The sequence below is a fragment of the Theileria orientalis genome, chromosome 3 (assembly GCF_000740895.1).
Source record: "Theileria orientalis strain Shintoku DNA, chromosome 3, complete genome".
Taxonomy (NCBI): Eukaryota; Apicomplexa; class Aconoidasida; order Piroplasmida; family Theileriidae; genus Theileria; species Theileria orientalis.
The window spans coordinates 999,662-1,014,505 of NC_025262.1; the positions used below are offsets into that span (position 1 = coordinate 999,662).

A 14,844-nucleotide genomic window follows, 5' to 3' on the forward strand; every position below is an offset into this window, starting at 1 on the left:
AACAAGGGTTTTTATTCCTTGAATTGTGTCGAAAACTGTAAAATAGGGAAGCATGTAGATATGATGAATGTTTCCGCAAAGTACGCTGAGTCGGACCTGATCACGCCCGAGCAGAGCAGAGAAATATCGATGATGGCGCTCCAGAAGGGAGCGGCCCTCCAGAGGCTGGTGAACGTGACCTCCAGGAACGGCTCGAGCGTCAAGGCGATGAAGAACGCGCTGTTTATGCTGAAGGTGTACGCCTTCGGAGACGAGCACCAGCCCACCATCAACTCGATGGAGCAGAAGGGATCGTTCCGCTTCTCCCAGGTGCAGCTGAAGCTGCTTAGGCAGGAGCAGCTGATGCTGCTTTCGGAGAACCAGAGGCTCGTCGACGAGCTCCAGAAGATAAGGAAGATGAACCTGTCGAGTTTGAGCGTGCCTGCTCCGAGGGCTCCGGAGAGCCACGGGGGCGCCAAGAACTCTAAGCTCGTGAAGTCGATCGACAGGGCGCTCATGGGCGACAACGAGGCGAACCTGGTGCGAAGCAAGCTGCTCTACCTGGTCGCAACGCTGGACAGGGTCAGGCATCGCAAACTCGCCAGCGCCTTCCGAAGGATCTCGCTGTGTGACAAGAGGGACAGCGTGGGCCAGACGAACTACGTGAACCCGCACAAGTACTACACACTGACCAAGAAGGCTGCCTGCGTGCTCCTGGAGAACGTGCTCAGGACCAGGGTCAGAGCCCAGAAGCACTCGGCGCTGAACACGATCAGAAACTACTCCAGTAAGTTTACGTCTATGCATCAGTCTCCCAAGTACCGCTAGGAAACAGACTTTCATGGCTTTACAGAGTTCACCCCTCCCAAGGGCAACCTTCCACAGACGTCGCCCAAAATAGGTACTTAGCCAGATACACACATAACTACCCACATATACTCTACTAGCGCAAGCTATATTGAATGTTTAGACAAGGAGGTCATGCTGATATCTGCCCACCAGGTGTATCAGAATCAGCTTCCAAGTGTGAGGAGGCACATGATGAATTCATGAATAGGTCCCGGCACGATTCGTATACCTGTTTTTAATGTTTTAACCGCATACGTGCACACGCATAGCTATGTATTGCCCGTAGGGAACTAATGTGCACTAACTTGAGTGAATAGGGGCTCTTACCTGATTTGACATTTTACACTTTCGCTTGAGCTGCGATAGCTCCTTGTTTATTTCCTCAAGGGTTAGCCTGTTTATGGCCGCGTGGAAGAGGTACGGAGTGGGCCACAGTGAGAGTATGGCTGCGGTGAGCTGCTCTCCCATCTTGGGAATGCACCGGAGCTGGCGGCCGAACAGCTCGTGGTAGGTCAGCTTGAAGCGCTTCCGGTTCTCCTCCTTGAAGCGCGAGAACCTGTAGTGGTTCTTGCTGACGAAGCTGTGCAGGTCAAAGTCGCCCATCACGCGCATCGTCCTGAACTTCTCCTTGAAGTAGTTCTCAATGGCGAGGTGCAGGTATAGGAGCATGCACGCGCTGTGGGACAGGCTCGACGTATTAATCACGTTGAAGCCGGAGACGAACTTGGTGTTTATTTTAGCAGTCTTGATGGCCTTGTAGTTAAGCGCACGCTGGCCCAGCTTCGCGAACTTGTTCGTCACCTGCTCCAGGGGCGAGTCCTCGAAGAGGTATATCACCCTGGTGAAGCCCCTCAGGTTCAGCAGGCGCAGCTTCTGCTCGTTGTACCTGCCGTCCATTATGCTCGAGTTCAGGTCAATGGTGGTCTTTCTCTCCAGAATCCAGTCGAGCACGTACCAGTCCTGCTCCTCGGGGTCCTCCTGGGACTTCTTGGGCGACTTTTTCTCCTTCTTAATCAAGTCGCCCTTAGCCTTGGGTCCGAGGCCCACTCCGTTGATGTTGAAGCCGTCCGTGCCGTTTATGTGAAAATGCTCGTTCTGCGTGGGAAGGTTGAGCTTGATTATCCACACCACGTCCCCGAGCGGCAGCTGCTTAAAGACGAGAGACTTGTTCGCGTCCTTGAACAGGTTCGTCAGCTTCACAAAGTACTTCCCGTTCGAGTCGTGCAGCTCCCTCTTGTCCACGACTGTTATGATTTCGTAGTCCGAGTATGCAAACACATCGATTCCGTACTTAATTTTAAGCCTGTCCCTCAAATTTTTAAAATATGCATGACTGTCGTGGTCCAAATTCAACTCGGGCTTATGCGAGATCGAAAGATCGGAAACAGTTAGCGTCTTCGCGGGCGTTTTAGTCACTGAACTCGTCACAGAATTGGGGCTCTCAGCCTGGGAGCACTTGTATGAGTCTATGTTAAGGAACTCGTTGTTGCTCCTGTTGCTGATGATGCCGTTCGTTATGTCGTAGATCTTGTTGAAGGTGGCCTTGATGTTGTCAAGTGGTATGTCCAGCTTAGACAGGAGCGACTCCACCAACTCCCTGCCCTCTTCCGTCAGCCCGTAGGTGTACCTGTGCTTGTACTTGTACTGGAAGTCGTCCTGGGAGACCACCTCCTGGCCCTGCCTCCTGAAATTGATGATCTGCTTGCTGGTAAGTATTTTCAGGAAGCCGAAACTGGTCAGCTTCGCCTTCGGGAAGATCTTTGAGAACTCCTGGAACATGCTCGAAACGTCATCCAGAGTCAGCCTGCTGTTCACTTCGTTCTTGCAGTCGCTGAAGAATCCCAGAATACACAGAAACGTCCACGTGTTCGAGTACGTCGGGGGCCTGTACGACTTCGTGCTAACTGCGTTGAAGTAGTTGTTCATCTGCATAAACTCGCAAATGCGGTACAGGCTGTTTATTCTGTGCTTCTTTAGGTCCTCATCGTCAACCGTCGGTGTTTTCCCCTTTATAACCCTAAGTTAATGTGATAAACATTTTTCCAATTACCTGTTAAGGTGCTTATAAAATTGAGCGCCTATCCCAGAAATTATAAAAATTTCCCGCAGGTTCGTTATAGGTAGAGGATAACGTTTCAGTGATGTGATTGCCTAAATAGAATTTAGTTACAAGCCATTGTTTTACTTAAAGTTAATCATCAAGTTATCTGATTCAACAATACCTTAGTAAGCGATAAACATAACTTTGGAGACCTGTTGCGATATATTTCACGAAGTTCAATTAGTTTTAAATATATTAACCTGTTTGCAGGGTTAACCAAGTTAATCCTATTTAAGGAATTGTCACTCTCTTCATTGGACATGAGAATAAAACTAATTTTAGCCAAAAAACATCTATGTGTTGTCTAATCAAACAAAATAATATCTTCTTTAAGTGTGTGTTGAGGAAATTAAAGTTAATTTTAAATTTTAATAGTTATGGTATTTTACAGCTATGGTACAGAATTAAATTTAGTAAAAAGATTTGTTTTACACATTAGCGAATTTAATGGTCCAGTGATTAGGAATGAGTGCCATGTTTTGATCATTAAATATTTATTCGGCTGTGTGCCCAAATTTAGGAATAATAAGGAACTTAGTTACTCAACATACTGTTGTAGTTTCCAAACTAAATATAATGTGTCCATACAAACAATCGAATTATTGAAACATTCAATGGTTTGTGTTTATTTTGTTTCTGTGTACTCATTCTATGGCCTTATGTAAAATTCATTTTGATACATTCAACTGTTACATTATAGGGTGACAATAATGATGATTTTCATTTTACAAATTTTATTTATTTTAATTTTAATATGTTTTTATCATGTTATTTTTTTAATTACACAGAAAATTACTTTCTAATATTTTTCAATCACTCTGTATAATAATTTTTAATTTCGTGTACAATAGATATATCGCAAATGCAACTAGGCAAATTTAAACCACCTTCCTTCGGTTAGTTTCAAGAATTGACAAAATTCTGTAGAGATTGGAACTAATGTGAAGTATGAAAAACTCGTTTCGAACAACATCAAGCACATAAAGGCGGATATGCTTTATATTGAACACAACGTAAGCACCCGTTTCCACTCGTGATTAGTAATACACATGAATTTGACTTAATTTGCTGCAGGTTGGAGATTTATCGAACAAGTTTGCGTCCAAAAAACTCTTGGAGACCATAAGGAGTAAGCTGGAGAACGTCCATGCCCTAATAAGCGTGACGGACGGGTACCTGGCGGAGTGGGAGATTCAGATACAGCAGTCGCCGAGCTTTCAGATGGACGACGACTCCTTTGAGCGCCTGTCAGGCCAGTTCAAGCGCGAAACCGCGAAGGTGGGCAGGCTGTCGGAGCTGGTGAAGCAGAAGTCAATATACAGCGACTCAATAAGCACCGACGACGGCTCAAGCCTGGACTTGATGAGCTCTGTGGACACGCACTTCATCAACGAGGCGAAGCTGGACTTCGAGTACGACGAACAGCTGGTGCCGCTGTTCACAATAGGCGAAAAGGAGCTACTCCTCTCAGACTCCATTGTACAAACGAGAAATGAAGGAATCATGAATATAAAGGGCCAAATAGAGCAGGTACGCAGATGTTAAAAGTAGCAGGAGCGCACGCTTTTACCCCTTAAGGGATTACCACGCTCACGACTAGAAAGTTGTTACAATTCGCAAGGCTGTCTCATAATCGTTTAGGCCAGAGATATATTCAAGGACCTGGCGACGATAGTGACTGTGCAGGACGAAGGCTTTCAGAGGATAGAGAATAACCTCGTCGACGCAAAGCTGAACAGCATGGAAACGCTAACTGAAATAGAACAGTATAAAATGAACAGAAAATCAAATAAAAAAAGGTACGTGTTCACTTGAGTCATGGCTGCGCATTTGTTATTTTTCAGTTATATTTACATTAAAAACACATATACCTAGGCAGTTACTCACCCGTATAGTGCATTGATGACTCACCAGTGACTGTAATTTAGGACCATGTGGCTAATAGGGATCATTTCGTGCCTAGGATCGGGAATATTCTACGGATACAGGTACATATATCCACTATTGATATGACGGGTCATAATGACCACTAATGTGATAATGCGTGTTCTTAAGGGAGTACAATGTGCATAGTAAGTACAAAATTACTCAGAATCAGTATCCATATCAGCCTCTTCCCTGGACCAGGACCGTTTCCAGGACTTGTTTGATATCCTCTTCGCGAGGAACTTTTTAAACTTTTCGCGGTTGTTGTGGCCAATGAGGTTTAAAACGTACGCGTCTCTGTCTTCATCGTCCTCGCTCCCCCTATTGTCCTCAGACTCGTCCCCGGTATACTTGTAGAGCATGATGCCGAAGTGGTGGTCGAATTTGATCTACAAGGTCACGGTGACTATTACTTTAGCAATGGACTAACCTTGTCGATCTTGTTAATTTCTATGCTCAGCACTGACTTTAGAAACAAAATTGGCTCGTGAATTTTAACCATCTCACTTCTGGCGTCAGGCTTAATGAACGTTTTCAGCAACAGCTTGGTATATCGATCGGCTTCTACGCGAATAAGATGTGCTGTTGTCGGATTTGAAAGTAGTAACTGGCGAAAATAGCTGCAACCTACGCGGATAAAGTGCTTTTACGAGCAGGTCAGGTATTATTTCATATATCTGAACGGTGCGATCAGAAACCAAGGCCAACGAATAGTGGTCCTTGTAGTTGGCAACCGTTGCCAGCACGTTCTTAAACTCTGGCTCCGAGTCCTCCTTCGCTCCCTCGTTTGAATCGGGAAGGTGATGCGTCAGCTGCCTTGCCAATATGTTTACGTTATCGTAGCATAAGTACTTCATCAGATCGTAATTTATATAACAAAGACTGAATATTACCCAGGAGGTATCCTAAAGCAATCAAGTGGAACCCATAATGGATATTAGGAAATCATGCGATTATGTAGTCAATTTTATTGATCTATCCACATCTATCTTAGGCGCAAACCTCGTGTAACAGATACATAGTCCCTTCGTCGATTGAATATAACTTGTGCTTACTCAATTCGAAGCTCCTTAGTATTTCAAAATCGTCTTTGTCTTTAAGATAGTTCAGAAGATATAAATTTTTATTACTGATACACATTAAATACATGTTATCTTCGTTGGCATTTTCGTCCAGAGCTAAAATATTAATTAACACGTGTTCACTGATTAACTAAGCTGATTAGTCTATCTGAATACCAATATATGTATATAGTGTGCATACTGTTCGTCAATATGTACGATTCATCGAATATGATGATCCTCTCTATTTGAGCCTTAGATATGAATAGCTGGAATTTGCTCTTAATTTTGTGCAGGTATATTTGTTTCAGGACCGAAGTCAGCAGGGCGCTCCTGAAGCTGATGCTATCGTATCTCCGAAACTGCAAGTCACGTGATTTGCTATGGGAGTAACCGTACCTGCGATATTATGTTCATTATGTGGTACGAGTTTGTGTTTGTGCAATTGGACGTCAACTGTATTATTATCAACAGTATGTTGTCAATTATGGCCTCGACGATGTTTGTGTCGTACAGGTGTACCGTATACGTCCCTGCAAGTCATTAGTAGCTGTTGTCTAATCGGTCTGTAACCAATTACACTCAGTTAAAAGATGGCTAACTACCAGTTATGCGTAATGAGTTCGAGTTTATTACCTGTACTGGTTACATTCTGAAACGTGGCCAGCTGTATGAATATTTTCATCACTATCTCTATAGTGTACTCCGATATGAACTTGTTTAGGCATTTCTCCACAAAGTAGTCTTGAATTTCGTGGATGTTTGAAAACTTGATGAGCGGCACTTGCCGACTCACGAGGTTAACGTACTTCACGATCTGCAGCACCAGGTACTGCACGTGCTTGTTCACGTCGTCGATCCAGTTGATATTCACACTCAAAATGCACTCGCTAACCACGTACTTCATTATCAACTCAATGAAACTGAAATGGATTTGTTTCTACTGTTAACTATCGTGCTTAAGGGCTGTTGTTCAGTACGAAGTCTAGGTTTAGAGCCAATGATAAAAAAACCTACTTTGATATTATATCGTGTATTACTATTACATCCATGGACTCAGCCTAAATTGTTATTGTTATAGCGGTCCTTGCTTCAGGTTACCTTTAACGATATGTTATACGTGAGCGCCTTTATGAACAACTTTAACAGCTTTGCCGTCAAGTTGTAATCGAATATGTTACATGAGGTTACCAGCTTTATTAAGTTGCGTACAAAGTCTGCGTTTTTAAACCTTTGCTTAATGATGTCGTTGTCGCTGTTGTCTATCAACCCGTACAGTATCCTCAGGTACGAGGATATTACGAGCGACGGGTTTACCTGCTTAGTGTACTCATTTAAATACAATTTGTTCAGCAGCGGCTTCGGCGGCACCTTAAAGTAGTCACAGTCCTGCAACTCGTAATTCATCTTGTTCAAGTTTGTCGATATTACGTTCGTCACCAGGTCTATGGTCGACTTATTTATTCTCGTGTTCTCCCTAGTGTCTGCCGCAATTTCCCTGTTGCTGTCGAATCGGTAGTACAGCGACGAATAATTGTTAACCTTCGGCAACGCGTTCATTTTTTCGTAGTCAAGCTTATTCCCCTTCAGCACTCCTGCCCAGTACTCGCTGTTCAGGTTATTCACCCTTTCGTACTGGTAATACTGGATGAACGCCAGCGAATTTAGCGGTGACAGGTACATCAGTATCTTGTCAATCAAATCCATGTTTATAAACAACTAAAATGATTCATTTATCATCGTCACTGGTTGCGTATTTTACCACCTATGCCTATCTGCGTATAAGTTACCGATATTTGTTGATGCTGTTGCACTTCCCTGAAATTCTGTTGCTGGAGCTCCCTTCTCAGCTTAATGTCCGACTCCTCTAGGAAGTTGAACTCGTAGCCTCCGCTGGCTGTGTCGTAAAAGTCCTCGACTTCCTTCCGGCACAACTGCTCGAAGCTCAGCGTCTTCTCGTTGTTGTGCGCGTCGAACCCGTTGATGCACCTCTCCAGAGCCCTCAGCGCTCTGTAAAACTGCTTTCTGTCGTGCTTCAGGTGATACGTGTTGAACATACACATGTTGAGGAACCTGCAGTTGTTGCCTGTCCAGCACAGCTCCACGTTTATGTCTGGGCACTCCAGACTCTTGTAGTCCTGCTCGTACTTGAGGCCCTTCAGGAACAAGAGCATCACGTTCTCCGTCCTCAGGTGCATTCTCGCCGTCTCCAGCTCAGCCACGTCGAGCAGCAGCTTGACGATCTTTACTTGCAGGGTCTGGTACTTACTGCTGTTCGGTATGCTCAGCGTTGCCACCAGCAGGTTGCCGACGTTGTTTATCAGCTTGTCCATGGGCGCGTATTCCGGCCTCTTGTGCAGCACGATCACTATCGACTCCAGCTCCTTTTCGTGGTAATCTGCGTATTATCATTAATCTCACTACTCACTCGCTATGTCTATGTCTGACAGTATATTCAGCAGCTTGTTTACTATGGATGCGTCGATCCAATCGTCCGGGAACTGCGAGATTATGTTCATCAACTCGCATCGTATCTTCACATCGCAGCCAGAGAACCCAAAGTTGTTAATTATGTGTATGTTTAGCCCCTTGTTCAGCATTTTATCCACAAATTCCTAATCGTTGTTGTCATTGTCGTCTACTTGTGTGCTTTACTCATATTATTTACCACTAGTCTGTTCACTTACCGTCATGTTATAATTCGTCTTCGATACAAACATCAGTGTTGCTATGAATCTATAGTACCACAAATACAAGTTGTTGATGATTTCCTGAGCAGATGTTAATAAACGTTACTTTTTAATGTGCTTACGCTGTCGTATTTTTCTATTAATTTCTCTCTTCGCGACTCTTCCAGGTACGTCAACATGATGTTTGGATCCAATTCTTCAGTTATCAGCATCGAATACTTATCCCTTGTCGATCCATTATATAATATGTAGCACATTCCTGTCATTACTATTAGCCATGGTGGTAGTAACAATAAATTTATATCTTAGTTGCTCTATTAATCATCTAGCATTAAACTAACCTTCCAATGACGCCGTTAATATTTCTAGGTTTGCCACTGTCTCCTTTATTGGCACGAGTAACAGGTCAAACAGATGGAAGCCCGTGCATAGCTCGTCCAACATCTTAAAAATTGTGAAGACCTATTTTTACAAACCAACCTCATCTGATGATTGACAAACGCTCGTTGACAGCCTGATGAAATGGTATCCTAGCCTCGACTCCTCTGCCGACAGTCTCGTTGTTGGCACCCTTTCTCCAATCAGGTTCTTAATGTTTGGAATCAGTATCGAGTTAGAAAAGTCCGATAAAACCGCTGGCTCGAGGCTTCTCAGGCTACTCGATATTACTTTTAGAAATCCTACTATGGTCTCCAGCTTCTCCGTCTTTTTACTTATCATGTCATTCTTCAGCTCATACTGTTCCAACTCCCTTATCAGGAACTACATACATTGTGGTTGCATATTCCTTACCTTCGATATTGGATAGTGGCTTATATCCAGGGCATTGTCCTCATCCAGTGTTAGCAACACAAACAGGTCACACAGGTGCCTGTATCAAATTATTAACTTCCAGCCTACGTTTTCCATGGCTCCTTGATTATATCCGATATGACGTATTGTATTATCGGCTGTAGGCAATTTGACAACTCCTTGATGCAGGGCAGCTTGGACAGTGAGGATAACAAGTTCTTTTTCAAATCCTATATTTATATCAGTTATTTTCCATGTATCAATGATTAACTAATGCATACTATTGGAAAATTTTCAAAAATCTCCAAAAGTGGACTTAATACTTGTAAGAGTATTTCACAGGTCTCAGATTCATTTGAAATGATGGTTGTTTGTGCCACAATTGATATTGCACATTTGCCTATCTCTCCGCCCAGAACGCATAGTTGCGCCAGTCCCCTAAATTAGATATGTTCGACACACACTCACTTTAAAATATAACTGTTTAGCTCTGTGTAGCGGTCCAAGATCATCAGTGATGAAATTCTGAACGACGCCTTGGAAGATTCCTAAGAGTAACTTAAGAAGTGAATCTTACCGTTATATATCCGAGTCTTTCTTGCTTCTCCAACCATTCTATGGACTGCTCAGCGTACAGGTATATCTAAGAACGAGTTATATGCTTATGCGTGAAAGAATGTGTAAAACTACCTCAAAAGTTTTAGACTCAAAGTCCCTCACGTATTCTGGCGCTTTTGGTGGGTCTTTGAGAGCAAGTTCAAGGGCTTCAACCAATTCGGAGAATTTAACTGAAATGCTCCTCTTCTACATAATTTTTGGCTAAGGTGTATATTTTGTCCATACCTGGATTAAAGGCTCATGGATGATATCCATAGCAACAAACTAATAACACATTTCTAAAATTTCTGCATTCTTGCACAAAGTAACTAATTTTAACTGATATACACTATAATTTAACACGAAAAATAAATACCAAAGATCTCAAATATAGATGTGAATTCCCCATGATATGTTGTCGTTTGTTCTCGAAAAATAGGGAATAATAAAGTAGATTTATAAATGTAGCATACCATAAATTTATATATTTTAATTTTTTAACCCCCAAATGTAAAATAATTTAAATCGGTTAGTGAATAGTATGGATACTCTAAAGCTTTACGATTATGGCAAAGTTTTATTCAAGATCGCAAATTTTGTAGTTATTAGTAGATATATTTTTAAAAAATCAAAAATACTTGGTTTTATAGTCCAATTCGCTGCGGTATTGCTATTCTTTTTAAGAAAATTTATACAGTTACAATTTCTTCCTATTTCTTTTTCTTTCATTTTGAACGAATCTCTGGCTACTTATAATGATTATTATACTGATAAGTACTGTGATTTATTCAGGAAACTTGGTCTTGAGTTTAATGTGGAATACGACAGATCTAAGCACTGGAAGGTCCATGAAATAAGAGAATTGGTTAACGAAGTATACTCGGTGTACGCAGCATTGTACGTATCCATTAACATATACAAGTCGAAACTAACTCCAGAGGGTTTAAACTTTTATAATCACCTGAGGAAATTAGTGGTTCTATTTTCAAATGTAGGTGTAAAAGCGACGAATTTAGACCTAAAAAACTTAGCACACATAGAAATATACAATGACATTTTAAATTCCGGGAAGGATTCAACTAATAAAGATACGCAATGGAAGTTGACCTGGGATTTGCCTCCAGATAGCGTTAGTTTACTGAGCCTTCTGCACTCTGAGAATGAGTGGTACGTGAATGACCATCACATTACACAAATTCTTCTCGACTTTCACGATTTGGAGTTCTTTGAGAAGGTAGTATCGTACTGTAACACGCTGTACAATGTTACAAGCGTGTTAAAGAGAGAGGGGTACAGGGAGCACTCGAGAGGGTGGCTGGCCCACCTAGTGAGAAAGCCGAACTACGTGTTCGGAAATCTGCACTTCATGAGGTCGCTGATGATGTACAAGCACAAGGGAGTGAACATTATGGTGGAAGTGAACGACTTCCGCCCAGGGCTAATAGATACATTATTCATCCCGGATAGGAACATGATCACAAATCTAGAGCTTAGTAGAAGTAAAATAGAAGTGCCAATAACAAATAAGAGTGAAAAGGGCTACCTGTTCTCAATGTTGTACGGCTCAGACGTATACCTGAGATTGTTGCAAAACTACAGGTATGCAAGAAGGATAGTGATAAACGCGAATCCGAACGGGACCTGCTACGAGTTCACGGAAATGTACCCATCGGATATAAAGCTGCACGTGGACCAAGGAAGAGCGTTTCTGCTGTTCAACTACCCCTCGGTAGGGTACTCGAAAGGGAACCCGGAAATATTGGAAATGACGAAGAAGTGTAACTACCTGGTTAACTATTTGAGTGACCACTTCAGCGAGGCATCGCAGTCGATGGGAAGTCATCTGCACATGTACGACTACAGAATTACACCCAGGAGGAACCTGACGGTAAGCTTCCACGGAACCAGTCTGGGAGGACTGTTCACACTGAGGATGTTCAGAAGCATGAAGGCGACCGCCGAACATGAGTTTATGATATTCCACAAGACAATAGGGGACCTGAAGAGACTGTCAATGAACTTCGTGTCAGACGCGGTGGGACCGGTGCTCAAGTTTTTCCACCTGGACCACAACTGCGCGGAGGACTATCTGGAAGTGAAGACGGAGAAAATCATGATCGTGGACGTGTTCGACGAGATCATACCGCTGAGCTGCAGCCTGGTAAACAGCGTCGCAAGGACGCAGGAGGTGGCGGGCGTGGGAAAGCTGGCGAAATCATTCATGGACTACAAGTACAAGACGCTTCAGCTGCTTAGTGACCAGATAAGTAGCACAAACAGGTTCGGGTCGATGAGTAGCATCGGAAGCAATGCCAGCAGTAGCAGCGCGCACTCGACGTCAATGCACGACGGGAGTCCGGGAGAGGGAAGGACCACGTACGACGAGATGGTCACGAGGATAAAGCTGGTGAAGGAGATGCTGTCAGTGGTTGGGAAAAACATTAACGCGACCGGCCAGAGTCTGCTGAACCTGTTGGAGAAGGAGGCGAAAAGTTTAGTGAAGGAGGACGTGGAGAAGACCAGCGAGTACTTCACGAGGCTGACGCTGTACGGAAGCATTCCGCCAAACTGTATGCCGAAGGCGAAAGTGACGGAAAACACACTGGCCAACATGTACAGCGTGCTGGAAAGGCTGAGCTTAAAAACAAATTACTTTACTCTATACAAAAGCGGTAGCAGCAGGGGTCACGTTGGAGGCGGTGACACTGAAGGCGATAATGCAAACACCGGTGGCAATAACGCCGGTAATAGGAGTGACGGCAATAATAGCAGCTGTGGCAGTGGTTCTAGCGTAAGCGACAGCGGTATTGGTGGCAGCAACGGCACTAGCCCTGGTAACAGTTCTAATGGCAATGGCAACAACGGTGAAGCCAACACCAGCGATAACCTCAGCAATAATCGTAACGACATCGAAAGTAGCGTTGATGATGAATACAACGGCAATAATGGCTTTGCCGAGAACAATGGCGATAACTCGACAACCTCAAACTCGAATAATAGCAGCGCCAATGGCTCAGTTGACCGGCAGAGAGAGGAGGAAGATAACTCTGGGCTGGTGAAAATACCGCCCAAGGTAGCAGTGTACCTGAGCCTACTGCTGGACGAAGTGGACGTGTACGGTAGACCCGAGAGTGTATGCAGAAGCACGGACAGCGAAGTGGGAAGCGTGAACAGCAACACGAGCGACGGATGCTACTGTAAAAAGAGGGTCCTGTTCAAGGAGGGGGAGTACTACATGGACCTTAAGTCCGTGGGAACTAAAAAGCTGGCCAACCAGCACCTCGTCGAGCACATCAAAAACGACCTGAGGAACTTTGGGCTCTCAGCAAGCAGGTACAAGCTGCTGCCAATAAAGCTGCTGGCGTACCTGAAGCTGTACGCACTCTTCAACGCACTGAACTCCCTGGCGCTGATCAATGACCTGTTCACCAGACACAACTACCCGCTGAGGCCAGAAACTGTGGCAGAGGGTGAGCCGGATGAAGTCCAGGACCTGTACGCACTGGCCAGGAAGGTGCTATTCAGCCTCGTCCAGGTGCTGATCGAGGAGCCGTTCGGAGACGACGGGGCGTTCCGCTACCACGCCAGGGACAACCAGAAGCTGTTTGCGGACCATTTGGAGAGGGTGAAGCATGAGTACAAAAAGCTCGGAGTGGCGATTCCGCAGTTTGTCGGCCACTGCCTGGCGAACTCACACCTGGACAACATCCTGCTCAACTACCTGGTCAGGAACATCTAGGGAGTGAGGCACCCTCACGAAACGGATGTAAAAATATACTTTCTTTGATACCCATGTACTAGGTGTATAACATGTATGTATTAGATGTATAATAGTTGCTAAATGTTTAACACGTATTTACGAGGTGCACGATATTCAGCTGGTAAATATGTGTTAGCCGTTTTGAAAATCAGGTGCCTGTGTGGAGGCCGATACCGGAAGGCTACCAGTAAAGGCCAACTGAAAATGCGATGCTGAAAACAACAGTGACGCCGAGGATGGCAAGTCTGGTCGCCTTCTTGCCCCTGGCAATGGACTGGAGGTCCTTGCCCTCCTGAATATAGTGGCGAACCTTCGAGAAGCGATCCGAAAGTGACCTCGGGTCAGGCGATTCGGCCTTTGTGCCTTTGTCCTCGGCGTCGTGCTGGCGCAAGTATAAAAAGTGCTCATCCCTCTTGTAGTTCTCCACGCCGTGGATGCGGCTCATGTTGAAGCCCGGGATGGGTTCCCTGGAAGAATTGTAGGCGTTGTCGAAGTTGGTGCCCTGGCCCATTATGGTACAAATGTGTAAGTGTAAATCTAACAGACGTAAACTGTAAAAAACAAAAACTGAAGAATTAAATATACACGGGGTTTAAAGTCAGGAGGTCTCGGCCATCTTCTCTGATCTCCTGGAAATATCCCTCAAAACGGCAGCGTGCCTCCTGCGTTGATTCTCCTTTTTTTGCCAAATAACAGCCTTCATAGTACATAAAGATAAAAATGAAGCAAACAAAATGGTTTTTAATCCCTTTCTCATGAAAAATTTACGAATAAGGCTTTAATTTAAAAAATAACGTTGCTCGAATTTAAGAAGATAGAATGGTAAATAAACTCATTTTAATTGGAGATAAAACAGTATAATATACAGGAAAATATTATATAAAATGAGAAAGGTGATTAAAAATGTAAATAATGAATTAAAAAAATTGTTCAAGACTAGAAAAGATGTTACACCATCAGCCTCCACATAATTTAGTTTATATTATATATTTGTACCTGTATAATAATAACACGTAAAATATATTGAATGGTAGTTGCAAAATATAACTTAATCAGTATAGAGTCACTTTTATATGGCTGAAAAACCTA

General features: G+C 43.7%; 7 protein-coding genes across 7 annotated transcripts; 3 read left to right on the forward strand and 4 right to left on the reverse strand.

The window, feature by feature from the left end:
* Nucleotides 1-60: 60 nt before the first annotated feature.
* On the forward strand, nucleotides 61-1,032 carry TOT_030000467 (conserved hypothetical protein; the record flags this gene model as incomplete). Its single annotated transcript, XM_009693210.1, has 3 exons — nucleotides 61-766; nucleotides 833-880; nucleotides 950-1,032. 3 exons carry the CDS (start codon nucleotides 61-63, stop codon nucleotides 1,030-1,032), a joined length of 837 nt encoding a protein of 278 aa, XP_009691505.1.
* TOT_030000468 (MUS81 endonuclease homolog) lies at nucleotides 959-3,191 on the reverse strand (the record flags this gene model as incomplete). Its single annotated transcript, XM_009693211.1, has 4 exons — nucleotides 959-1,057; nucleotides 1,156-2,845; nucleotides 2,879-2,979; nucleotides 3,051-3,191. 4 exons carry the CDS (start codon nucleotides 3,189-3,191, stop codon nucleotides 959-961), a joined length of 2,031 nt encoding a protein of 676 aa, XP_009691506.1.
* A 600-nt stretch (nucleotides 3,192-3,791) lies between these two features.
* Nucleotides 3,792-4,942, forward strand: TOT_030000921 (syntaxin; the record flags this gene model as incomplete). The annotated part of the gene is made up of 5 exons (XM_009693212.1): nucleotides 3,792-3,825; nucleotides 3,857-3,942; nucleotides 4,004-4,459; nucleotides 4,571-4,728; nucleotides 4,858-4,942. The coding sequence occupies 5 exons, from the start codon at nucleotides 3,792-3,794 to the stop codon at nucleotides 4,940-4,942; spliced, it is 819 nt and encodes a 272-aa protein (XP_009691507.1).
* Nucleotides 4,943-5,013: 71 nt separating this feature from the next.
* On the reverse strand, nucleotides 5,014-10,271 carry TOT_030000470 (conserved hypothetical protein; the record flags this gene model as incomplete). The annotated part of the gene is made up of 22 exons (XM_009693213.1): nucleotides 5,014-5,244; nucleotides 5,286-5,419; nucleotides 5,487-5,760; nucleotides 5,858-6,033; nucleotides 6,119-6,315; nucleotides 6,368-6,449; nucleotides 6,553-6,839; nucleotides 6,934-6,977; nucleotides 7,018-7,635; nucleotides 7,707-8,314; nucleotides 8,345-8,531; nucleotides 8,604-8,687; nucleotides 8,729-8,865; nucleotides 8,948-9,050; nucleotides 9,087-9,368; nucleotides 9,399-9,477; nucleotides 9,507-9,628; nucleotides 9,680-9,836; nucleotides 9,867-9,946; nucleotides 9,976-10,041; nucleotides 10,089-10,202; nucleotides 10,242-10,271. The coding sequence occupies 22 exons, from the start codon at nucleotides 10,269-10,271 to the stop codon at nucleotides 5,014-5,016; spliced, it is 4,092 nt and encodes a 1,363-aa protein (XP_009691508.1).
* A 265-nt stretch (nucleotides 10,272-10,536) lies between these two features.
* On the forward strand, nucleotides 10,537-13,734 carry TOT_030000471 (conserved hypothetical protein; the record flags this gene model as incomplete). Its single annotated transcript, XM_009693214.1, has 3 exons — nucleotides 10,537-12,313; nucleotides 12,359-13,109; nucleotides 13,203-13,734. 3 exons carry the CDS (start codon nucleotides 10,537-10,539, stop codon nucleotides 13,732-13,734), a joined length of 3,060 nt encoding a protein of 1,019 aa, XP_009691509.1.
* Nucleotides 13,735-13,936: 202 nt separating this feature from the next.
* On the reverse strand, nucleotides 13,937-14,266 carry TOT_030000472 (conserved hypothetical protein; the record flags this gene model as incomplete). Its single annotated transcript, XM_009693215.1, has 1 exon — nucleotides 13,937-14,266. The coding sequence occupies one exon, from the start codon at nucleotides 14,264-14,266 to the stop codon at nucleotides 13,937-13,939; it is 330 nt and encodes a 109-aa protein (XP_009691510.1).
* Nucleotides 14,267-14,353: 87 nt separating this feature from the next.
* Nucleotides 14,354-14,512, reverse strand: TOT_030000473 (hypothetical protein; the record flags this gene model as incomplete). The annotated part of the gene is made up of 1 exon (XM_009693216.1): nucleotides 14,354-14,512. The coding sequence occupies one exon, from the start codon at nucleotides 14,510-14,512 to the stop codon at nucleotides 14,354-14,356; it is 159 nt and encodes a 52-aa protein (XP_009691511.1).
* Between the last annotated feature and the right edge of the window lie 332 nt (nucleotides 14,513-14,844).